Source organism: Porites lutea, chromosome 11 (assembly GCF_958299795.1).
Source record: "Porites lutea chromosome 11, jaPorLute2.1, whole genome shotgun sequence".
NCBI classification, from domain to species: Eukaryota; Metazoa; Cnidaria; class Anthozoa; order Scleractinia; family Poritidae; genus Porites; species Porites lutea.
The window spans coordinates 14696036-14722133 of NC_133211.1; the positions used below are offsets into that span (position 1 = coordinate 14696036).

General features: G+C 38.4%; 3 protein-coding genes across 3 annotated transcripts; 1 reads left to right on the forward strand and 2 right to left on the reverse strand.

Moving 5' to 3' along the window:
• Nucleotides 1-711: 711 nt before the first annotated feature.
• LOC140951453 (notchless protein homolog 1-like) lies at nt 712-15957 on the reverse strand. Its single transcript, XM_073400701.1, has 17 exons — nt 15869-15957; nt 15556-15682; nt 13175-13346; nt 12627-12672; nt 12410-12489; nt 11774-11850; nt 11454-11551; nt 10033-10069; nt 9031-9186; nt 8399-8437; nt 7143-7283; nt 5783-5985; nt 4856-4898; nt 4466-4525; nt 4128-4184; nt 2763-2833; nt 712-1446 (listed from the first exon to the last, which is right to left on the reverse strand). Exons 1-17 carry the CDS (start codon nt 15871-15873, stop codon nt 1434-1436), a joined length of 1425 nt encoding a protein of 474 aa, XP_073256802.1. The 5' UTR covers nt 15874-15957; the 3' UTR covers nt 712-1433.
• A 23-nt stretch (nt 15958-15980) lies between these two features.
• Nucleotides 15981-21588, forward strand: LOC140951451 (large ribosomal subunit protein uL18m-like). The gene is made up of 4 exons (XM_073400699.1): nt 15981-16326; nt 17328-17559; nt 18750-18840; nt 19678-21588. Exons 1-4 carry the CDS (start codon nt 16019-16021, stop codon nt 19761-19763), a joined length of 717 nt encoding a protein of 238 aa, XP_073256800.1. The 5' UTR covers nt 15981-16018; the 3' UTR covers nt 19764-21588.
• LOC140951452 (transmembrane emp24 domain-containing protein-like) lies at nt 21438-26011 on the reverse strand. The gene is made up of 4 exons (XM_073400700.1): nt 25728-26011; nt 24164-24353; nt 23150-23260; nt 21438-22403 (listed from the first exon to the last, which is right to left on the reverse strand). Exons 1-4 carry the CDS (start codon nt 25911-25913, stop codon nt 22279-22281), a joined length of 612 nt encoding a protein of 203 aa, XP_073256801.1. The 5' UTR covers nt 25914-26011; the 3' UTR covers nt 21438-22278.
• Nucleotides 26012-26098: the final 87 nt, after the last annotated feature.

The following is a 26098-nucleotide window of genomic DNA, read 5'->3' on the forward strand; positions in this document are numbered from 1 at the left end:
TACTAGTACATTATTGGAAAAACCTTCCACACAATTCATGTAGCGGTCACTTCTTAAAAGGTAAACGGAATGTTGATTCCCCGTTCCAAAAGAGATGAAAAGGAGATCGTCGCCTTTCATGTGGCACATACAAGAAGCTCAAACAACCACGACAGTGAATTTGCGCTGTTTCAAACTTATTCAACTACGTTTAATCCGTCAATGTTCGCGATTTTTTCCGGATTTGATTTCTTTAAGGGCTGTATCCACCTTTAGGGAAAGAAAGAAAAATAGTTGTCTTGTGTTAAAGCACGACGTTTAACGTCGTAGTCGTGCAGTGTTGTAGCCTGCGAAGCGCAGACGCATTTCCGGTCGTCGCTTCTCTCCCTCCGAAAAAGACGCTATTTTTCGGAGGGAGAGAAGCGACGACCGGAAATGCGTCTGCGCTTCGCAGGCTAGCAGTGTTGTTGTTTTGCTTATGAAATTCGCCGTCGCCATATGGCCGGAAACCGGTCAAGGTTTTCAAAACACTTAGTGACCGGCAGTCCTATATTCGCAATAAATTTCAGAAAACGAAACCATGTTTTGTGACACTTAGAACTTTTCTTAGTTTCCTCTTTCCTCTTTCCGCTTTTCACTTTCCTCGCGCTTCAGGATCGCTTGACTTTTCTTACTAATTTCTTAGTAATCGACATATGATAGTTTAGATTAGATGGATTTTTTCGATTTGTCTAATTTATTGAGAATATAGGACTGCCGGTCATTTCGTGTTTTAGAAACCTTGACTGGCAGTCGACCTGAAAAAAGTTCTAAGTGTCACAAAACATGGTTTTGTGTTCTGATCCCAGCGTAAACGAAACGCTAGACTTGAGATCTAGTATTTCAGGATCGCTTGACTTTTCTTAATCGACATATGATAGTTTGGATGGTTGGGATTCTTAGAGAAGTCAAATTGATTGAAAATACCGGACTGCCGGTCATGTTACCGGCCATATAGCCACGGCGTTTTAAATTTATCGCTTTTTTGGCGTTCTTGTCGCCGTAGGCATACCCTGCTAGCAGAGTCCCTTCGATCTTTCCTTGATATCGCCCCATGTAAGGAATTCTGGAATCCGGGAAATGTTTGCCTGTAGAATCCGGAATCCAAGTTGCACTGACAAAGGTCTAGAATCCAGTAGCTGCAATCCGGAATCCACCGCGTGGAATCCAGAATCCATGACTGTCTTGCATTCCCTTACATGGAGTGATGGATAAGTCGGCTCTTCCCGATTTATCTTGGAAAGATCGAAGGAGACTCTGCTGGCAGAGAGCCGTAGACGTGTCGAGAGCATAACTAAGTTAAAAGAGCTAGTCCTTATTGTTAGTCAAAGAATGTTATTTTATTACGTTTGAATTATTTACAGTGAAGTTTTCTTCAAAACATAACTGTATTGTTTTTTTGTCGACTGTACTTGTTATGACCTCCATCTGAGAAAGAAAACAGAAAACACAATATTTGAGATCTATGCCACTTGTTTTGCCCCAGCGATTGGTGTGTGCGTATTTTCAGAGACAAAAACATCTTTCCCGGCATGATATACGTAATGTGAGAGATGATTGTGAGGTTCCTTGGACTTTCACCCCGTTTCAATACCACAGCGCAGACGATTTAACTTTGGCCCGCTGAGTTATTTGTTTATTTTACCCTAATAACACTTGATCGCTGTTGGACTCAACAAGGGGAACAGGAAATGGCTCTTATTAAATGTCTGGCACGCAATAATGTCCCAACAGCATCTTTCACCCCAGCCAAACCCGCACGCAACTCAGCGTGGCAGATGCGAGGAATTTTTCAAGGTCATCTCGCCCACACGCACGCCCGTTTTTTATTTTTTCGTCTTGTTCCACTTTCTTTTTTAACACGCGCCTCGTGTGAGCGGGCTTTAATACCGCGCATTCTGGTATTTAAAGTACGAATGTTTCTTTATGGGCGTTTTTAGAAGAGCAAGGGTTGCGCAGCGGTGAGAGCACTCGCATCTCACCAATTTGGCCCGGGTTCAGACCCCGGCGTCGACGTCATACGTGGGTTGAGTTTGTTATTTGTCCTCTCCCTTGCTTCGAGAGGTTTTTCTCCGGGTTTTCCGGTTTTCCCTTCTCCTAAAAAACCAGCACTTCCAGATTCCAATTCGATCTTGTACGCACGAACACATTAAAACGAGTTGTTAAGAACTTTTTAAGTGTTTCGTGGGTAAACAACTTACAAAACAAATTACAAAAATTACAATTAAGTGTAAAATAGGCGCAGTCTATGAAAATTTTTCCTCTCTTATGAAAAAGTAAGATGGTTTTTGCCGACGAAATGTCATGAAATTTCTCTTATATAAAATCGTGGACAAAAGTCGTACGACAATATTGCATTTTTTACAGTAAACATGCCCTCAGAATGCCCACCTTCTTTCGCAAACCCACAAACAGCCTTGCCGAACCTGTATATCCAGAATTTTCTGGAATTTTCAAGATTGTATAGAGTGGGGGTTAGGTTACCCTGCAATTTTTATTATTGCATGACTGTACAAAGCACTTTTTTCCAGCATTGTAGTTACTCCCAACTTTTGGGATCACTTTCGACTTTCGTGCTTATGGACAGTAAAAATCTATCGTTGCGGCTAATTACCCTGGGAAGTAGTCAACAGGCCAGATTCCTAATAGCTCCTAATCGACCTAATCATGTCTACTCTACGTATCAAGAGCCCATTATGGCTCTTGACGTATCTATTGCTCATGTGAGAAGTGAGGCCACTTACATTTTCAAAACTTTGTCTTTGCCTCCACTTGCAACTCTGCTACCGTCTGGACTCCAGTCAACACTGAAAACCTATAAATGTCAATTTAAATACAGTTACTTACTATAGTCAGGAGCCCATGGAGACCATAAGCGGCAGCGTGCAACTCCCATACTTTCACAGATCAAGTTATTTTTAGCATCATTTTGGAGCACTTTTATCCGTAGCCTGAATTTTCCCGCGAAATGGAAGCAACGTTCCGTATGCGTGCGCATCCACAGTACGGTAATTACAAAGAGGAGAGGTAAATGCTATCAAAACATTAGAAATACTTTTTTCTGGTCTCCGGTTTATGATGACTGATTTGCTAAAAATTACTTGATATTCAAAATTCGGTGTAAAGTCGATCTCAAAATAAACTGGTCTGTGAAAACGCCGTTGCATGAGCACAATCGAGTTGCTCGCTCCTGGTTATGGCTCCTGCTACAGTTAAAGATCTCGCAAGCGACCACTTTGAGAATTCATAAAAGTGGTCGCAAATAGAGGTGGTCGTCTACAAGACAAAGCTCTCGTGCTCCTCGTTGCTTTCGCGACTCGCTGTCGCCGCTTCGCGGCTTGGTCTTGATCTCTTTCGCGAAGAAATATCAAGAAAAACCTCTGGGACCAGGGTAGCTCATAAGCGACCATGAGATAAACGTATTGAGGGCAATCGCTTACAAGATCTTTAAGCAAAAGCAATACATTCAGGAAAGATAATATTAAATAGTTCCTTATTTATTACTTATCACACTCGAAGTTAAAGAACCATAATTCTATAATTCGTCATGACTTGACCGTGTTGAAGCGGATCAGTTCTCTTCTGGTTGGCTGTTGTAATAGTCCACTCTTGGCTGTGATTGGCTTAAAATTTAGCCCGGCTATTTTTTTCATCAGACAGAAGTACAGTGGAATCTCGATAAAACAAACCTCCATATAACGACGTCCTCGGCATAACAAACGATTTTCTTTATCCCAGCAATGGTAAAATATAGTGAAAAGAACCTCGATATGACGAGCGAACAAAAATTGCCAGTCCCTTGACCCTTCGTTATATCGAGGTTCCACTGTAAACGAAATTCACGCGTTTTCCCGCGCTTGGCACCGGCTAAACAAACAGTTTTGGTTGGTTTGTTGGATAAGGCCACTGCGAAAAATACCATAATATTCCCAAATTAATATTAAAGCAGTATCCATAAGGCAATTTAAGGCCGGAATATTATGGTATTTTCCGCAATGGCCTATATTCCATGAAAACCGCTCTTGCGCATGGAGGAGCGACATACGACAGAGAGTGAATTACTGGTGGTAACGGCCACGCCCTTTTGATACCAATCAAAGTTTGCCTACCTCATCAGCGTGTCCTGGAAGATCTTCCAATATTTTCTTCGTTTTCATGTCCCATACCTATAACAATAAGACAGTAAACCAGTTTAACTGAGGAACAAGAGTAACTCTGTAACTCTATGAGAAAGCGTTTAAAAGAGATCAATGGGGAGCAGAGGGTCGCTTTTTAAAGGAATCTGCAAGGTGGCTGAACTGATCTCAGCCATTGATTGTTGAAAGACAAGACAAAACCTCTCCTGCTTGTTTTAACCTTTGAGTATAGAGCCAAGAGCCAATATTCTGTAAAGCGGAAATCAGTGTTTCCTCAGGAAATAATTCAATATATTTGTCAATAAACTTACTTTGAGGGTGCTGTCTGCACTTCCACTGCACAGTAGTCGGCTGTCTGCAGACCACGCAATCTTAGAAACATAACAAAAAAACATCAATGAAATTTTAAAAACTGAGTCTGAGGTGCCGAAACTAGCGTCGGAATCAAATGTAAAACAGTTACTGCGAAATTTATAACTGAAAATGTTTACTTACTGTCAAAAAAGATTCTAAAAATGGCATCTTACTAAAAAGACCCTGTTTGTAATGTTTGACTCAATATAACAACGTTAACTCCGCCTTTCTACTTTGATGTATCGCATCATACATGTTAAACGACATACTTCAACCCTCCATTTTACTGAAATTTCTGTAAAACTACTTCATTTGAGTTTTGCTCTGTTTGTGTTATTACTGTTTACCTGATATACGGAATTGACATGTCCTCGAAGAGATGTGATATACCTTGAAAAAATAATAAGTCCACTATTATATTCAGGACATTGACTAAAATTCGCAATAAAGACTGGCACGTTTTTGAGCCCGGGCAAGGCTCTTTCCCGTAATATAGTGTTCAATAGCCCACGTTCGAAATATTAAAATTCTAACATGAATCCGAGGCTTTCTGGTCATATTTCTATATTTAGTTTGGGAATTGCGAAACAATGGAGTCGTGAAAAATTTGCAATTTTGTCCCTAAAGCCTCCCTTCCAAAGGGGTATGGTGAGGGAGGAGGGAGCCTCTTCCCCTTCCCTACCCCCCCCCCCCTCCATCTGCTCGCGCGTTCTATCTTTATCTATGGTCAGGAGCCCATAACTTTTAGGCTCCTGCTACGGCCTACGTGTATAATTCACAAGACAGCCTGAAGAAGAATGAAGATCTAGCACTCAAAAGTCAGCTTTTCACTCTTTTTAGGGTGGACAGTCAACTTTCGTTCTCAGGCTCTTCTAAGGGTTGCATCTCTCTCGCTCTGGGGGACGAATAAGAGACGGAGGACCCTGGGAACGGGTTTGGTGGACAGTTTTCTTTAACAGATTAGTTGATAAAACCAATCCTTTACCTTTGCTTCACTGTGCAGCACCATACTTTTCTTAGAAACCAACCCCTTTACCCCGCCTAAATAATGGCTAAAGAGGATAGGCAAAGGTGTAAAACGAGCTAAAAACGCCTATACAGTCCTATTGCTATCGCTTTGTATTTTCTGTGTTATCTATACCTTCTTTTCAAGTTTTGACCCGTCATTTTCATGTTTCACTCAGTTTCGTACTGTTCACACGGTTTGAATTTTGATAAATTTCGTGACACATATCCTTTGAGTCCCAAACGGAACTAAACATAACGTAACTTACTTGCCACTGTCACCGTTCCATATTTTCACAGACTTATCAAATGCTGCACTTGCTATTAGACGGCCATCGGGTGAGAAACTAACTTGGTTTATTAAAGCCTGGTGACCAGTCATTCGAGCTAAAGGTTTTTTGCTTTCTTCTGGATCCCATAGAAAAAGAGTAAAATCGTCTGAACCCGACACCAATCGCTCTCCTCTTCCACCCTGTACAACATTAAACAAATATAGATTGAGTTGATGGTCAACAATAAAACTCTTCGCTCTTTAACTTGACGAGGAACTTAAGCTTTCCCAATGAACGGTTTCGGAAGTGTTCTCTGTTTCCCGAAAAAAATTCCGAAGATAGATTAGGATCGTCGTACTGATCAATGTTTATGAAGTACTTCTAATTAAAGTTATCTGCTATACAGACATTCTTTAGGCCCGATACAAACTCCTACTAACATCCGTTGGGAAGAATTGTTGCTTTACGAGCCAAAAGGGCGTCTTCTTAAAAAGGTTCTCCGAAAGCTCGTCTTCAAGTTATATGACGACCCAAACGATAACAATAATTAAATAGAGCGGTTTTCACTTGACTGTCGTAAAACCAAAACCAAAGTAAATACACTAGCCAACCAAAGGGCGTAGTAAAACCAAAACCAAACCAATTCCTCAATTACTTTCGACAGTCAAGTGAAAACCGGAAAACCGTACTTAAAGAATCACTTGCAATCTCTTGACCAAACGTTAACCAAAATGTCATTTTCCCCTCCCATGTTAGTAACCCATTTCTGAACAGCTTATAGATGGTAGTAATCTTAGTAATTTTCCAAACCTAAAGCATAACTCGAACACTGGCAGTCATTCCAAAACTGGAATAACTTTGAGAGTACAAGACATGATCTTGATATAATCTTCATTTGCGATCAACTCTGGACGTACATCACACTGATTGCTACCTTTCTTTGCCGTAACCGCATGACTAATGACACAAAATTTCCTAATGGCACGTTTTAAGGGGAACAAAAACACACGACAATTTCTTCTTTCTCTTTCTGAACAACTGAGCTCCAGCAAAAGTTCTGACAAACTGAGTGACTTGAAATGATGAAATTTAACTGTTACGCAAATGTGACTGACGTAGTTGCTATACTGGTTGCCCGTCTTTTTTCTTAAAATCCGTTGAGTTCTCATCCTAAGCAGCGCGTTTTCAAACATAACACGACGTCTGAAAGAGGCATTTTTTTCTTCCCGGGCTTACGCCCTTGTTTATTGCGGCTTACGTGCAGGGTTTACAAGTAGCCTGTAAAGTAAAAATAAGAGACAGCTTGCATTCTACGTGGTTGTTTAAGCTCCCAGTTAATATTCTTATAATCTTATACCTTAGCTTCAGTATATCTTTCCAACGCTTCGTCTTTTAGTATAGAACTGTCAGCAGTAACCTCATGTGCGGTGCTGCCTTTTGATGGATCAAAGGCACCTGTTCTTAGTGCATAGTCTGTGTTCAGTGCTAAGTGGTTGACCTGTAGCACAATGAAAGAGGTACCCATTACTAAGATATTTTTAAAACACAGTCAACTCTAAGATGGACACCTCTGGGACTGGCACTGTGTGTCCATCTTAGAGAGGTGTCTTTCTTACGGCAAATCCTTGTTTATATTTTTTGCCTCATTAATATAGGCTATGAAGCTAATAAAATAAAATATTTGAATATTGAAAGAGCATAACAAGTTCAGTTATCTCTGAAAGTTTTAGTCCAAAAGACAGAATAGTTCCAGAGAAATTCTCGTTGAAAAACCCAAACTTTACGAACAATGTATGAGCTCATTAACGTTTTTGGCCACCCAGCAATTTCGCAGTTTTTGATTGCCTGTATTTCCTTTGTTATTGATTGCAAATAGCTAAAAATTACACAAACTGCTCAAATTAACCAGCTCTTTCAAATTTGTACATGTGGTGATGTCTTCTATAAGTTTAACTCGTATGCTAGTGGCCAAAAAATTAATGTAAACAGAGAAATTAGCAAGGATTTGCCTACAAAGAGTCTTGTCTATTTAAGTGAGGTGTCCGTTAAGAGTCAGAGTTGACTGTAATCCCCATTTAAGTTTATAATACCTTCTGAATAAAGATCAACACCTCTGAAAAATTGTCACAGCAGATGGTTAGTCCCAATTGGAGGTAAAACATTCATTTAACAGATAGGTAAATAAGTTTTTCTTTCCTCTGTAATGCACACACTAGAGTTGGCAGCTTTAGTGTCCATACTAAGGATATTTGACTAGAAAGTCCATACCCTCTCTTTATGGAAACCTCTATATATTATGGAGAGTTCAGCTGGTACCTAAGATGTCTACCTTCATACAATCCCTATATCTATAGTACACACACCTCTGTAAAGTGGACACTCAAATCTGTCCCTGTGGTGTCTGTTATTAAAGACATTTGAGAGGACACTCAAATTTTTTGTTATCGACACTTCTATTATTATTATTATTATTTACCCAGACACTAGGCCGCATACCCTCCCTACCTCTATAATGCACTCACTTCTGTAATGTGGACAATCAAATCTGTCCCTGTGGTGTCTGTATTAAGAAGGTTTGGCTGTGTTCATGTTAAAGGTATACACTGTACTTACCCAGTGAGCATGACCTTGCAGTGTTCTACATAACACACCCTGAAAAACAAACAAAATGACAGCACTAGCACATTACACATGAAGGTTTGTGACTTGGTTTGCCTTTACATGAAGGCTTCTCATGAAAACAATGAGAACAAGACACACAGAGGGCTGAAGCTTCCAATGTTATTTTAGTTCCTGCAGCAAAGAAATGAATTAGGAATGTTGCTTCTCTCACACTAAATAGAATTCATGAAATACTCCCTGTTACACATCGCAGAATATGCAGAATATGCAGCTTTCTGATTGGCTGTATCCTCTGTGGCATGGGATAAATTACTGTATTTGACTTGCCAGCATCATGTGGCCAGAACCAACTATTAACGTCACTGGATGTCAGTGATCAAAATGCATAATAATATTTCAAGTCAGCTCAGTAAAGTTCCAGAGGTTATGTGGAAGAATTCAAAGGTGGCGTATTACATGACTCTTGATGTGATGCCCAATTCTCAATCAGCTTTGCAAGCAAAGACAAGGTAGTTTGAAGGGGTTATCTAGCAGCTAACCAAAATTCACAGAGGACCTAGAGGACCTCAATGTAGCCCTTCAAAGTATTCTTCCTATCATTAATCAATAATAATTGTACTTACATCTTCTGCTCTCCAGACCTTGATTGTCCTGTCCTGGGATGATGAATAAATAAGACCCTCACCTCCCCATCTGATGCATGTCACTGATTTAGTGTGGCTTGAAAGTGTTCTTATTAACTGACCAAGGACAACATCCCATATTTTTATTGTTGTATCCTACAGGTGCAAAAATCACAGGAAGAGATTTGTTCAAATTTATCCTTGATTCCATTTTTCAATAGGAAATAAAAGATGATCCAAGTGTAAAATTGAATCATCATGAAATGTACATATGATATGATTGTAAAAACAACAAACAGTGCAATAATACTTAACCCATTCGCCCCTGAACCGCCCGTAACCGCCCGTGCGGATCCAGGTCCTTTCTACCCTTTGTGACATCATCAGTTTTAACGGTCAGGACAACTTTCTTTGCTAACTTGTGCAGAGTGAAGAGATCTTTCAAACCATACCAGAATGAGCACAATTCAGTCAAGGACACCGGAAAAAGAAGCAAAAAACCACGTGACATTGACCTGAAAATCTCCATGAAAATGTTGTTCCATTGCTCACCTACCTTTCCTTTCACCTAATCCTAAGATCCTAAAAGCTTTCCTAAAAACTCTTCCCACCAAAATGAAGCCTACTAAATGCCGAGCAAGAGAAAAAAAAATGAGGCAAGAAAAGCGAATAAAGAAGGGAAGAGAGAAATCGAAAAGTAAAAATCAAGACTGCTGTGTCACTTTTAAACCCAAAAACTATCTCGAAATTTTGCTTTCTGCGCATGCCCGAACTTCGCAAGCTGATATTTTGCATCTGGATCAGAAGGCCGCGAAGTGTACGACCTGTAAACCGGTTTGTGGTAAGTTTTAGCTCTTTATAGCACGACAGTGACCAGAAAACCACTCGAATAGCTTCAAAACGCCTTTTTTGGCAAAATCTCCAGGAGCGAATGGGTTAAGGAGCACAACATTAACAACAACTAACAAAAGCCTGACACAAAGACCAAAGAATTAGACTTGCCTTTGACGAACTTGCCACGAACCTACACTCTGGATTACTGAAAAGACAATTTAATAATGATGTGTATGTTTTTAGCTATAATGCCAGTATATCAACAGGGTTTGAGCCAGGCCGCGCCATTGCGCCAATCCCGCGCTGCAGTTGGAATTGTCCCTTTAAAAAACGGCCAAGGGGACAATTTGTCCCCTTCAAAATTTAGGGAAAAAACTCGAAAGGAAGCACACACGAAGAGATTTATTTCAGTACAGAAATTGCAAGCTGAAACAGAACGTGGAAAGTATATTTTATCGCACCTTTAAAGTTCATTCCAAAGTTACGTTTCAGTCATGCTCTACTGCTATTTTTGTCGGAAATCTAAGATAGGGCTTCTGATTCTTCGCGCGGTCGCAGAGCCGCGAAATTCACAAAAACACGAAAAATACCGCGAAATTCGGTAGAAATCTTATCAAATACATGTCTGTACAACATATATGAAATTTATTTCAGCTATAGGGGCTATTTACTTGCCGTAAACTTGCAAATTTATCAAACCGATCCATTTCTAGCGAAATTTGCCTTGAAAATAACCACAAAATCGGCCGTTTTTTACCGATTGCTTTTCGGTGAAGTTTGCCCCGAAGACTCCCGTGAAATCGGCCGATTTTTCCGCGAATTTGCCCCTAAAAATCCCACGAAATTTGACTTTTTCTTCCAAGACCTATCAGAAGCCCTGCTAAGAAGACAAACCCCTTTACATCAGCAGAAGGGTGTACAAATTTCTGTCCCCCTAAAAATGAAATTGTCCCCCAAAATTTTAGCCAAGGGGACAAATTGTCCCCCAGTGATCAAATCCTAGCTCAAACCCTGATATCAATTCTGTAGATAATTTTGTCTCTGCTACTGAATGCTGTCCAAGTTAGCTGTAAGCTTCAGGATTCTGAGACTTGCCCCTAACACAGTAATCTTAAAGCTCCGGATGACCATCAAAATTGTGTTTTAGTCTACTCAACAAAAATTTTTTAAAGAGGGATAATAGATATGTCGTATTTGTTTTGCAACACTTCTTTACATAAAATGAAACGTGATGTAACATAAACCATTAAACGTAAGCAAAGAAAGGTGCCATCTGCATGGCTAAAATTCTCTCCCTGGTTGTGCAAAATGCACTGAAATTAACTTTTAAAGCCCCTGAAAATCAAATTTTTATAGTTAAAAGGCCACCTGATCTTTCCTTTCCATCCAATCTATTGCTGCCTACTCACCTTTTTCTCCTTCTTACATGGAGGAACTTTTACCTAAACCCTGTCACCTCCCCTGTGCAAATACTCACACTTTCAATGGCTTTTGAAAAATCACCCCAACTCCAGACTAAAACTGAAGTTATGAGAAAGAATTTTTTGTAATAGGGCCAAGTTAGTGGAGGAGTAGTTTACATAATATACCTGTGAAGGGGTTGCCAGCTAAGCCATGTTATCCATTGTAAATGTCCTTTTAATATTTTTCCTAGTTGCTTTCCTGTTGCAGGATCCCATATTCTGATCTATAAATCAAACATATTAAAACATAATAAAAACTTAACCTTAAAAACAGTTTGTATAACTCTTGTAGTCAGTAGTGTGATTTTTCTCTGACCACATCTATTAACTATTAATAATAGAGAAATACTTTGTCTTTCAATTTTATTACAAAACATAATTACAATTAAATAGTTTTCAGCAAGCTAATACAGATACAATTTTTGCATGTTATTACTTGGTCTGACCTCTCCATTTTTGCACCCAGAAGCAAGCTTTTTGCCATCTGGAGACCATGCTATATGTAATATCCAGTGTGAATGACCTTGAAAGTTAAAAATAAAAAGGCAAATAAGATGTTTTTAGTCAACAGGGGTGTGTTCCCTTGGTTACAACTGGTTAAGATCATAATATTGGTCAGTAATAATGGGTGGGGGTAAAGACTCAAAACTTAACTTAGAGATGGTGTCTGTAATGTTATTTTTATTCATTAACAGTTGACAGAAGGGAATATACTCTTGGGTGTGATTTGAAATTGTTGTCATATTTAGATAGAATTCACTATTTTTTTCTCTCAAGTTAACATCCCATTATGCACCTCTCTGTCTTTATCATTAACCTGAGAAAACAGCAGCCATTTTGTGCCGCCACTGGTTTCCCTGAAAAATGACATCAGAGAAATGAGCGCAGAAATCACTACCCAGATCTGGGTAGCACTTCTGATTGGTTGGAAATTTGCTTCATCCTATCAGAAGTACTACCTAGATCGGGTTAGTGACACATCATCAGTATGGAGTTTCTGCGCTCATTTTTTAGACGTCATTTCACAGGGAGACCACCATCTGCTGTCTTGTCAGGCTACTTTATCATTTATTACTACTAACCTTTACATGTATAATGAGGTGTTTCTGTATTGACATCCCAGAATCTGACTGTTGTATCACCTGAACCACTTGCCAGATATCTACATGTACGACAGTACAGCACTTAACTTTTTGTACAGTAATTATACTATTAGAGCATAAATCCACGAATTATTTATGTTGCTTGAAGGAAACAAATTGTAAAAGAAAGATGCAGTAACTCAATTTAAATATGTACCTGCCATCTGGACTGAAGGCCACAGAAATAACTGCCTCAGAATGGCCTGTTTAAAATGAAACAGTTGATATATATTGCACTTTATTGCATGGTCTATTAACCCTTTAAGCTCTAAGAGTGATCAGCATCAAATTTCTCCTTGTAATATTAATGCTTTGTAAAACAGAGTGGTCATGAGAATTACGGACATGATCACGCAAGATGAATTTGCTTGATATTTTATCAACTTCTCCCCACTACTTCTGTAGGAAATGAATAGGGACAATAAATGAAACTTCAAATGTTGATCTTAGGGTTTAAAGGGTTAAGTACCATTTTGGGACCTTTTTACAACTACCTGTATTTTAGTCAGGCCACTGTGTGGTAGAATCAAGAAAATTAAGAAAATGAGAATTCAAAGCTTGGGCAGTGGCTAGGGCACAGTTTTTTTGAAAACTTCCATCTGCCCATTTCTAAACACATTACAGAATTATCCTATGTGTATCTAGCATAAATTATAAGAAATTAGGGGGATTTTGAAAAATTTTCCTATGTAATAAATAACATACCTGGAATGGTGCTTGTACACCTTGTAACTACTCTGACTTTAAACACAGCCTGAGGCTGGTAAACTATCTCCACAACTTTCTCTGTCTCTAGTGTCTGTGTCTCAAGTGTTTCTTTAAGAGATCCTGTGATTTCTGAATCATTGATGAAAAATGAATATGGGACGCTCTGATCCTGAAACACGAATACAGGGACACAACAAGTAGGAAAAAGATTACACTTACATAACCTTAACTGTAACATTTTTGTTTCTTCACCATCACAGACAAGACATTAGGCCTTGTTTTTATTGAGAAATTGCATAGTATTTATTTCTTTCAAATCCAGAGTCTGATGAATCTCAGACTGTGGGTCAACCTTTCAATTTTGGGCACAAATCCTTAGCCTTTAGTTTAGTGTAAAGATTCAAAAAATATTAGATTTCTATTGCTACTGTTTGCTTTTTCAAGCACTAAAGAATAAAATCAAGCTTTGAAGAAGCCAAACACTGAATGCAGAATCCTGAATGATTCTGATGTTTTGTGATTAGGGTAAGGAAACTGAGTGAGTCAGTTCTATTTATGATCATTATCCTGGGAAAACTTGATTCACTCCATTTCTAAACCATACTCACTAAACTTCAGAGTCATTAGGCATTTTGCAAAATACCCCTAACACCAATACACCTTCCTGGATTATTTCATTAGATTAGAATGAATGCCAATAGACAGAGAGGGAGAGTCCTCTAAAAGCTGAAAAGACTATACACTTTATATAGTTAGTAGTCTCATGAGTAAGTGGAATATGATCATCTGGGTGAGTGAAGTCCTGAATAGGGTTGCCGTTGACAGTGACTGATATTAAGACAACCAGTGTTGTAGTCATCTTTGACTCTGAAGATGACTACTGCACAAGTGGTCAAAACGTCAATCACTGTTGACAACAGTCCTATTCAGCAATTTATGCTCACCTAGCAGGGGCGTAGCTACCTGTACGCACTGTACGCACGTGCGTACCTGAAAAAGTCGTGCACAAAAAAGATATAAAATGAATAAATAATAAAAAATAAAAAGTTAATTCTAAAAAGAAGGCAAAATATCTAAAGGTAGTTTTTTTAAGAGCACAGTTTGCTCTCAATTCATTCAACTCTGCTTGTGCTGGTTTCCACAGAAACGAATTCGAAGTAATTCACTAATGGACCGAATCTTGAATGACATATAATTCTGGTGAAAAGATGGCAGGTGTTTTTATCAAAAACGTGTTCGGATTCCTACCCATTCACGCACATCGATAAATCCTGGGAGCAACGATGAACGGGCGACGACAGCTGCGGCGGCAACAGCAACGGCAACGGCAACGAGAACGTGAAAGGAAACGAACCCAATAAGTAAATAAAAAACAACAAATTTTGCACATGTAGCGCGGTTTTCTTTCCAACCCGTGTGAACACGACGCAAGATTTCCTTTTGGGACGTTGTTTGGCCAGGACGTAAACCCACAGGGAAAAATTCAATTTCTTCTCTGAGTCTGAACTTGGGTGCGGTCTCCAAGACTCGGTAGGGAAGTTCACCTACATTTGCCACTTTATGAGAGCTGAAATAAAAGCGAAAAAGTTAAAACAAAAACCGCTTTCGTTGCCCTCACCGTCGTCGTTGCTAAGGCGCCTTACATTCTTGAAAGTGACAGTTCCATGTTGGTTTTACTGCAAGCTCGTATGATCAAATGCGGAAAAGTATCCGAATTCGTTGGACAAATTGTTTACTCTACAAAACATCGGATTCACTTTAGATTTCGGATTCAAAATCTATAGAGACTTGACCAAATAGGATTCATGCGCTGCATCTGCTCAAAAACGACAAAACGAACCCAGTAACACAATTATTCGGATTCCTTACTTTCGAATCCGAAAAAGTGTGTAGCCTTATAGTTTGATGGATCGAAACACGCGACACTAAAAGTGTTATTAATACTAGGTTGCTAATATCATTTCATATGCAGAAAAAAATGCTTAGCTTACAACGTAACCAAATCTTTAATCAAGGTTTTTTTTGGGGGAGGGGGAAGCTATTTGGAGAATTGTGCGTAACTCTGAAAAGATCCTGGCTACGCCCCTGCCTAGACGATATTTCAATTACTTACTCCTGGATGGGTTCAAACCATTCATTGAGTCTCATACTAATCTAACCAAACAGAGAACACACATAGAAGATCTAATCACTCTTACTTCCCCTCACCTACACCAACCCCCTCTATCAGTCTCACCCCTAACCAACATTTCCTCTCACACCATTCACCCTTCTTCTTCTACAGGGTGGGATGGAGTCCTTTAATCTGTAATTACCAGTAATTAGGATATACTGAGATGGACCTTTCAATTTAGTCAGCATAAAAGTTATTACAATACCTTCTGAAGAACAGCGTTACAGACTAATTCTAGTTTATCGGGTGTGACATCAAGAGGGAGATCAAATGGTGTACCAATAAGCTCTCCAACTTCACTCTTAAACTGAGCAAGGATACGACCTCCTTCACTACAAGTGTAAAGTATCAAAAACACAGATAAGCAAGCTATAATGTGAATTCGAATGGCGCGCGATCGATTGAGAGTCTCGCGTGTAACTTCATCACGGATTACCTCAAATAACATTCACACTTTAACGACAAGAGACATTAAGTTACAAAACAAAGGGTGTCATGTAGAGATTCCAACCCCTTACCTCATTTTCGTCACTTTTTCTCGATTCCAACGACGATTCCCACGTGAATTTTCTTGTGTTTATTTCAACCTTAACCAGCGGTAAAGTTTCGTAAGAGAAGACTTGTCATGTAATACAGGGCTTGTGAGTGTGCGCATTAGGTTACACAAGATGGCTGCCTTCAGGGTTAAAAACATCTCGTGTTGTTTTTCATCCTTACGACAAAGTTTTTTGCAGAATAATAGGATCGATCTAAATGATTTACCACGATTAGTGTTAATTCTTTCAAGATGCAATCTTTCCATTGCAGCACGTAAAGTAAAATCAAGTGAGGATGCAGTCGAAAGTCATCCCAAAAAGACCAAACTTCCAATCCTTAGTGACTTTGAGAACAGAAATCCTCGAAATCCTGAGTATTTTGGATATAACAAGCTCAGAGGATATGCTACTCAAAAATACAGGAAAGATTACTATAACAAGTAAGTTACCTGTGGTACTGTCATCATTTTAATGTAAATTTCCGCGCTCCTTAAAGCACAGGCCACCCAAGGTTGGGACGATATAGGTGCGAGATAGCGGTCATGCATGGCGTAAAAAAAAAGATTTTGTATGGGGATATTTACAATAAGCTTTAGACCAGTCCACTAGTGAAAACCGAGGGAGCTAAAAACTGACAAAAATCCCAAGATGGCAAGTAATACACAATGTATACCATGGAAGTAATGTTTTCTAAAACAAATCATAAATATCCCCTATAGAAAATATAATTTGTGTAAATTAGAATTGACATAAATTATTATTTTGCCGGCACAGAACAGAGAACGGGTTCTAGCGTAGTGTGCGGTTAGGGGGTTTGATATAGTGACCGTTTAGTTATGCATGTCACTCTACGGTCGGCCTCGCCACGTCAACTTGCTTTGTTTAGTTTAATTTTCACTTATTCTGTTAGCCTTAATCTTGTTACCATCTGTACTGGTCCCTATGTTTCTTAGTTATTTTATATAGCATCTTGTTTTCTGCTCATCTTCATGTTATTTGGCTTTATTTTATTAGTTTTGCCTTATAACTCCAAAGGCGACGCCATAGCATAGGTTGGGGTTACACGGTCCCTATTTTTCCAATAGTTGGTTTTTTCGGGTTTACGTGTCGGGCTGTGGCATGTTCTTAGAATTACTGTAACAGTGGAGTTTACACTCTGCTATGTTGGAGGTATCTGATAAAGTTCAGATTTTGAGTATTGTTGATTCTCGATTCCACAGGTGTTTGATCATAAAACCCAGCCCTGTCAAACTTGCCGGCTGCAATCATGTTATAATGTCATAATAATAATTAATTATTATTATTATGACATAATTCTCCAATCTGATGGGCTATTCGTGACCCTGATTTCAGCATTAATAGGACAGTGTAATAGGACAGTGTGACATACCTAAATAATTGGACAGTTGTTGGACTTGATTCTATTGTTTCATTGATATAGATTGAAATTCATTATCTCAAATCGACACTCAAGAGCGGAGGTGTTGCACAACAGTGGAGTGGTCCTTGTCTCAGCATCCACTGCAGAGTTTGAAATCACAAGACACCTTTACAAAACCAGAGACATCAGTGCTGCTAAGAACCTTGGTAGGGTGTTGGCTCAACGATGTCAGGAGGCAGGAATTACAAGAGTTTATTGGGAACCTCAGTATGGTGACAGAAATAAACTACGGGTAATGTTTATGGTGATGTCGTATTGTGGAGTTGTCACAAGTTTCCCAGTGATTTTGTTACAAATAGTTATGGTGAGTCCTGGGACTCATTGTGTGAAAACTCATGAGTCCCTCTCCATAACCAATGAAACCCAGTTCAAACAAAAAATCAAGGAGTCCTAAATTGAAAATGCTTGGGCCTTTATGTAACCAGACAGTTAATATGGAGACAGATACCAAAAGTTTTTATTACAGTTTACTAAAATTAAAAATAGTCCTTCTGTAAAATGTAAAGCACAAAAAAGTCTAAAAGAAATATGCATCTTTAAACAACAGCGAAAGAAATCACTCGAACAGGATATTCTACCAAAAGATCGGTCCTTCTTCGCGTCCTACGGGATGTGTGTCATGAATTATTTGGTGTCTTTGAGAATTTTTATGTATTAGGGACACAGGACGCAGAGGTAACAAAATCACTGGTTTCCATAAAGCAGCCATACCTAACCTCCATTCGTCCCTTTAGAAATGAGAAGGAAACGGCAATGTGGGCCAAATTATCTTTCGCAAAGACTTCTGGGATCATTACAGGGGACGTGCTGGTCAGCTATTGGCCAATATTTTTCTCTGTCCTTAGTAACAGTCCCAGATGTCTTTGCAAAAGTTAACTCAGCCCAGTTTCCCTTGGTACTGTTGAGGAGAATTTGTTAACCCTTTAAGTGCCAATGGTGACCAACATCAATTTTCTCCTAACGATATACATACAATGTCAAGAGATTAGGTTATGAGAATTAATAAAATGATCACCTAAGAGAAAATGTGTTGATCTTTTATCAAATTCTCTCAACTCATTCATCAAGGAAATGTATGGAGATCAGTTTATAGAATTTGTATGTAGACATTGGGGTTTAAAGGGTTAAACAATCTTGACTTTTTACACTGGTTGATCATTTCCATTTTTCTCATGTCCTTTACAGTGTAAGTTTGATTGAGCCGTGTTGCTATAACAACCCTCCAAGTTGCAACCATTTTGGTCACCATGGTGCCTAAAATTTTGGAGCTAGCAACTTGATTTGTAAAAAAGTCTCCCTAAACCAAAAGAGTTGGTTGTCAAATGGTGATTGAGCAAAAACTTTAACTTGGAGGGTTGAAAAATAAGGAGAAATTAAATGTTGGTTTAAATGTAACTGACTACAACAAAATCGGTCTTACAGGTGAAGGCATTTTCAAGTGCTCTTGCAAAAGGAGGTTTTGTCAAGCTGAATGAACATAGGAGAATTGTGCATCCACAAACATTTTATTGTGGTGAGTATGCATAAAATTTCGTGATGTGCATTTTTAATGTAGTTAATTTTATTTAGTTAAAGCTTAGTTATTAGATTTAAATGTATTTTTTGCCATTTTCAACTGTTTCTTTGTGGGTTCTGAGCCTCTTTTTGAACAATGCTCTCATGTTTCTGCTGAAATTACCTCCCTAAATACATTATATAGAACTTCTAATGGTCTCAACTGTGCCTATTTTAAATGAGTAGGACTATATAACCTCAATATGATCAGTAAATTATCAATATATTAAATTATATTAACTAAATGAGCTCTAAGTCAAGCTTGATATGGGGGGACTTTACCATTTACATGGGAAATCCAGAAATTCACGCTGGAAAAACAAACGGTTCAGGCCATTCCGTTTGGGGAGCTTCAGAAAACATGGGGTATGATTTGGAAGATGCAATTTTTCCGTTTTGTTTAGTCTGTTCAGCTGATTTGGATATATATACATTCTCTCACCACGTCAAATTTTTTCAGGTTTATGTTTATGCACAAGATTTCCACTAGGGTGGTTTGTGTAAATGGTAAGCACCCAGGGCCTCGGACCTTCTTTATGGGTGATGGGGGTACATACCACCTAGCCTGGTTGCACTTTTTTGACTTCTAACTTTAAATTGAGATGATTCCTAGAATAAGGTGTAATATTTTTTAATGCATAGAAGTTTAACATTATCAGTAGTTGAATTAAATATCCAGAATGGGATTCTTTATTTAAATTTGTGACTTAAAATGGGTTATCATTTTGAAAACAAAATCCCTGTAATCAATGTCCCTGATATTTCTTGCTGTTCTTAAATTTATTTTGTTTTGTAGATTATACACCCAAGAATAGAAGAAGAAAGTGGATAAGGCTACCTTCTTCTAAGAGAAAAAAGGAACACATCACAAGAACAAAATAAACTATCTTGCTTTGTTTTATCCAACAGCAACAGATTTGTTTTTATTTACTTCCGTTCAATGACTTTCGAGACAATCTTTTATCACTTACAGCAAAAACAGTAATGCTTACAGTCGTGCATGTGTTTGCTTCATGCTCCAGCCAAATATACCCTGTGAGCAGAGTATAAATTTTATGAAGTTGTTTGCATCATTTATTAGTCACATAGCTGGTTTATTTACGCCCCAAGTCAAACCTCTGCAGTGAGCCGTCTGTGGTTTCTATTGTGCATTGCGCATCATTGGGACAGATCGATAATTTGTTACTATAGATATAATTACATAAATTTCATCCACCTGAAAGAAATACAATGCCGTCAAACATAATTCTGAAATTTACTTGTCCCATTTCAAAACAAATATTTCCGGACAACAAAACACGCACATTTTGACAATATCCTCACAACCAAGGACTATCTGAGGAATATTCTTTTATTGCAAGCTGTTACAGTAAAGCATTTACAACATAATACAATATCTTGGACTGATAGGAGTAAGAATTGATTACAGAACGGTTAAGTGCTTTGAAAGTCTTCTGAACTGCTTTTAAAAAATGCTTGCAGGAGAAAGTGTCATACGGCCTCCATTTTGCGCAACAAATCAGTCGAAAAGAATTGCACATGAGTTGTTCAACTGATAAAAAAGGTCTTTAAACCTGTTGGTCACGTTGCTAAAGTGCGTGCACAAGGGTAACCACGGACAGCTCACTGGAGAGGTTTCTCTTGGGGCGTACACAAACCAACTAGGTGACTTACAAGCGACGTGAACAACTTTGTAAATGCTTTAAGCCATACCGGAAAGAAACCTCTGCTCGTAGGGTAGCCATAAAAATCTCTGGTACAACCATATGAAAATGCTGACAGAATTCTACATTTGAAATAGTTTATTTTTCAAACAAGCCTTCATAATCATAACTATTCATTTACAGTAAAAAAGGAAAATGAACAGTACTACATGTAACAGAAATGTTAAGTTAAATCATCTTAATCAACATCGCATAACAAAAGTTATTACAGCTTGAGGAATACAATTTTTTGTCTTTCCATACCCTATTTCCAGAACAAAACTTGTCAGTTATTTCCTTGTATTGCAATTTTGTTAGATCAGTCCCCACCGAAACAGCCTAATTTTCAAGAATATCAGTGATCTTCTTTCCAAGGAATCTTAATGAAACTTTTTCACTTCCAACTTCAATAATAACTTACAGGGGATGAACTGGTCAGCTGGTGGCCAATATTTTCCCTTGTCCCCGGTAACAATCACAGAAGTCATTGCAAAAGTTTTCTTAGCCCCATCTGCTTCTCATTTCTACAATTGTGAATAAGTCTTAATTATTTCACAAGATGAAATCTGGGATACATCTTGCAGGGTTGTCATTAAGAGCCAGGGGCCGGGGATTTTCCCCGGCCACTAAGAGAGTGGCCCCCGGCTACTTTTATTGGAAAATAGAAGAAAAATAGAACCAAAAGAAATCCCTAGCCATTTGATTCCCCGCCTACTTGTTGTATTTACCCGGCAACTTGAAATCTTAGTGACAACCCTGCATCTTGTTTAGGAGGACACTCTTGGGAATGAAAGTTTCAGTGGCCAAGCTGTAATATTAGAGCACATCCTAAGCAGAGTTATTGTAGAAGTGATTACTTTAAAATGACTATTTTATGTATTGTTGTAATTTCTGATGGTAACTGTTCACTGAGTAAAAACAGACCCTGATCATGGGACAGTAACATACAGCTATATAATATGATATTAGTTCAAGATAAATAAACTTATCTTTTTCAAGATGAACTCTTGGAAGAGTTTCCATAATCTTGTGACTTCATGAATATGTAACCTGGGTTGCAGACAGTCTTAGTCCCTGATACCCCAATGTATATTGAGGTCTCTATCTAGGTCTAGAGTGAGGAGTCTGGCTGCAACACAGGTCATGGATATGCCTTACGCCATAAGAATATGGACTAAGCATATCAAAACGGCACCCTTTTACGGATACCTAGCCTAAGAAATTTAAATTAATGGGGTACAATATTTTTTAGAGTAGTTTTATTTAAGTGAAAACATTTTAATAAATTTCAAAATTTGGCCCCTTTGAATTTCAATAGCAGCAGATGTCTTTGAGTCACGCAGAAAAAGAAGTGATCAATTCACAACTTCTCTTATTCCCTTCCAAATGGCTAATCTGGCACAGAAGTAAAAAAAGTAAACAGTGATATACTTCTAATAACCATCACTGTTTTGACTAGGTTGCTAAAAGTAAAATATAATCAATAATAAGTTCATGTCAGCCTGAAATTCAATTTAACAATAATGTAACCAAAATGTCATTCTTTAAAACAGTTGATGAAGAACTCAGGAACAAGGATTAACAACCATGGCAAACTTTCAATCCGTACAATTGAGGATAAGCCTTAAAAAGCTTTCAAAACAATGCTACAGTAATGTACAGTTCTTGTATTTGTAGAAATAGGCACTAACGTCTTAGACCACTCTTCTGACTTCAAAGAAACGTTTAAGGTAGAAAACTTGTCCTAGCGTCATGGCAACAAGCACAAGAGATTCAAAGAAGGACCACCAGACTACACGACTGTTTGTGTTATCATTAACTGTGGATGGAATAACAAAAAAGTAAGAAAAGCAAAAATAATAATTGGAGAGGGCCCCAAATGACTTCTACTTAACTGCCAGATCGTTCTTTCAATTTGCTAAAGGGAAAATTTCATGACAGTACAGCTGTACCTGCTTTTCAAATAGGGCCTTATTCCATGCACAACTTTTTTAAGATTTGCAAGTACCAGACTTTGTCTAGAAAACTTGCAAATAGGTTCGGTGCTTGAAAATTTTGCTTTATCCGAGTTACATAAAATGTCCCAAATTTCACTTTCAGCCATCTCACAGTATTTCTGCCTTAGTTGGCAGTTTGCACCAGTGAAAATATGAAATAATAATAATAAATATAATAGCATTGAGAATAATAGTGTACATCTAAACAGATTAAAACTGTCCAAAACAATAATGGATGAAACTACGGATTTTTACCGATGAAACTAGCATGAATCTACAGTCTGATTTCCATGCAGATATCCATGTGATGAACAGCAAATGACAAGTTACAGGGTACAAGTGTGAAAAGAAAGTGTCTGATAGCCCAGGGCTTCTGGACTTTGCTATTGGGTTAGTGAATACGGTTCTTAACTTGCTTGACAGGAAAGTTGAATTTTTGGGGGAGCTCAAATTACAGAAGAACTGTAATCGATGCTCATCAAATTAATGGTAAGCTCTAAAAGTGATTTTCTTTGCACCCATTTGTCGTAAAGTGATTCTTAAAAACACCATAAGATATTGCACTTACTTGATCTGTGAATTCTTTCCCTAACTTCCATATATTCCTGCTCGTGTTTGACACCTGTAAGTGCTTCAGACAACTGACCAATCATTTCACTTAGTTTGTCATGATGTGCACCTTAAAACAGGAGAAAAAAAGGACACATTATTGTTCTCTCTCACACAAAAGATTCATGCGGTTAATAATACCCCATTTGAAAAAGTAGGATAACTTTTTTGGCCGAATTTTTAAACTCTTTAGTTAACTCTGGTTAATATGGACATTACCATAGATCACTGCAGTTTGAATGTTAAAACTATGTTAAGCCAGTAATATACAGCAGTTTCATTCTACGCAGGGTTGAAACAACAACACAAATCAAAGTTCTGCAAATAAAGCTCTACCAGTGAGTTAGTGCAAGTATGACTTAAATTGACTTGGTTTAAATGCCTTTTCACCTGTACATCAATGACTGTCACAACGAAAGCCAGGTTTGTGTCCAAACACAGTCAAGTCTGGTACAACTTAAAGGTCTAAGTTACAAAGAAAGCAACTCTAAAATGGTCTGTAGTGCAACCTCACAGAGCATTGCCAAATCATGGATCAGGGCTGTCACTGAAGGTGGATTTCTACTATCTACTATGTGCATAAATAAAATAGAGATGATGGATGAGAGGCTGCACACAGACAAAAGTTGAGTAAGGTTCAACTTTTAAATTTATGCACGACTTCTCGCCTCTATTTTATTTATGCACATAAAATTTACATCACCACCCACAAAAATATTTTACAACAATAAAAATCTGGGGGGGGGGGGGGGGGTGGATTACCCCCAGCTACTATGAACATGAAGTTTGGCAACTTTTGGGGGAAACAAAAGGAAGAAATTAATAGAACCACAAGAACTTCCTTCATTTCATTTCTATGCCAAGTTATTGCATATACCCTGTAACTGGACATCTTAATGAAAGCCCTCATCATGTTTATATGCAGTTTTCTACCTGACCTTTTCTTTAATTTTCAAACAGGGTTGAATCATACCTTCCTCTTTACTTGTATCCTTAGGCGCTTCTCCCAGGTCCATGGAGAACTTGACTATTTTGGGTGTCATGGATGACATTTTGTTACTAAAGCAGTAGTGGTATGTTCCATCCATATATGCAGCAAATGCATATTTTCCGTTACTTTCCCTTTCTCCTGTGTAAATGACTTTTTGATCTGGACCTCTTATCTGTCGTAAAGAAATAAATACTGGAAAGTTAAAGATTAGCAACAAAATATTTCACAAACTCCTATTACAGCAGTTGTACACGTGTACATTGATTAGAGTCTCTTGATCTCTTCTCTCACAAAGCAAAGCAGGTTGTAGGTAAATGAATATTGTTCTGCTTCGTCTCTCATGCCCAGGAATGTTGCTAACAAGGGGCTGCCAATGAATTTAACCCGCTGAAAATGAGCTTACTTAACCTTCCAACTTTTCCAAAGTCAAATGCATGGGATTTTGATATCCACATTTCTGAAAAAATCTAACGAATTCTGAATTGTGTCAAAGAAGTTCTCATGTCTTCCCAACATTCCAAAGATTTCCAAAGGTCACAGAATGTAGTGGTGAGAAGCACTTAATCTTGGCAAGCTTGCAAGATCTCATATATCTAATCTTGAGGGGTTACCAAGGCAAGGTATTATCATGTCTTGATGAGATAACCTCTTTAGTCATTTTTCATGTTAATGGTTATAAAACAGGTAGTCTGGAATAGTGAGTTGTGCATTTGAAATTGTCGGTCCGCCGCCACGTGATGCAACATTGCAGGCCAACAAATACCAACATTGTTGGATGTTATATGTTGCATCCATTTGCACACCCTGTGGCAGATTGTTGGGTGTTGTCGCACGAAGTTTGAAACCAGTCAAATTTTTAGTCATGCGCAAATGGATGCAATAAATCCCAGCATTGCTGGGCCAACAATGTTGAGAGTTGTTGCGTCCATTTGCACGTAGTTTGACTCACATAAAATGAATGTGAATTTGAAGGTATAGCTTACCACTGGCTCAAATTGCCCTGGAAATTAAATGGGGTAATTTTGAGGGTGTACAGTTAAGTGAAAAGCCATATAGACTAATAAATACATATGCCTCCTTAGCTTTTCCTCAGCAATATCCCTGCAAACCTACCCCCCACCCACCCTCCCTGTGACCTTTTTTAAAATACTGCATTTTTTTCACACACATTTTGAGAGTTATTCTATAACAGTTTTTACTGCCAGTGGCTAAAAAGCACGTGATGAGTGCACTTTGATTGACAATTACTCCTTGTTTAAATGCCTCCTCACAATATTTCTTGGGGATAGGGTAGGGTTAAGAATTAAAAAGTAATAATCTCTTTGAAACAAATTTAAAATACTTGGCATATGGTGGGTAACTGTTCTTTTTTCTGAGAGAAACAGACAGACAGTAAATTAAAAGCCAAGAGTTAATATGGTTCCAAGCAGCCATCAGTCTGTAGGTACAATATAAAAGGACCGTTGCTTATCAGGGATTATGGAACCATTTTATCTAATATAGATTATATACTGCAACCCTCTAATCCTTGAAAAAGGTTATGTACCGTGACATCGATGTCCAAGAATCCACCTTCGGCTACTTCAAATATGAGAGCCATCTTGGTTCCAGATGTAACTTGGTCATGAAAACACTCCTCTGCATGCGCGTCGATCGTTATAAAATAGCCAAACGAGGCTTCGAAGAGTATTACAAGAACTAATGAACACAATTCTAAACGAAACAGAGCCATAATTGTTCCTAAAGTATGGCTTAAGTTGCCTGCAACCGGTGAAAAAACTTCATACAACCCTTTGTCCAAACGCCACGTCGGATAAGACTAGACAGTCAGAACGCATGCGTTCACTAGTGACACAACCCGAATAGAGTCATGGGATTTTTTCCCGCTCTGCTTTTAAAAATCTGTGGGGGCGCTCA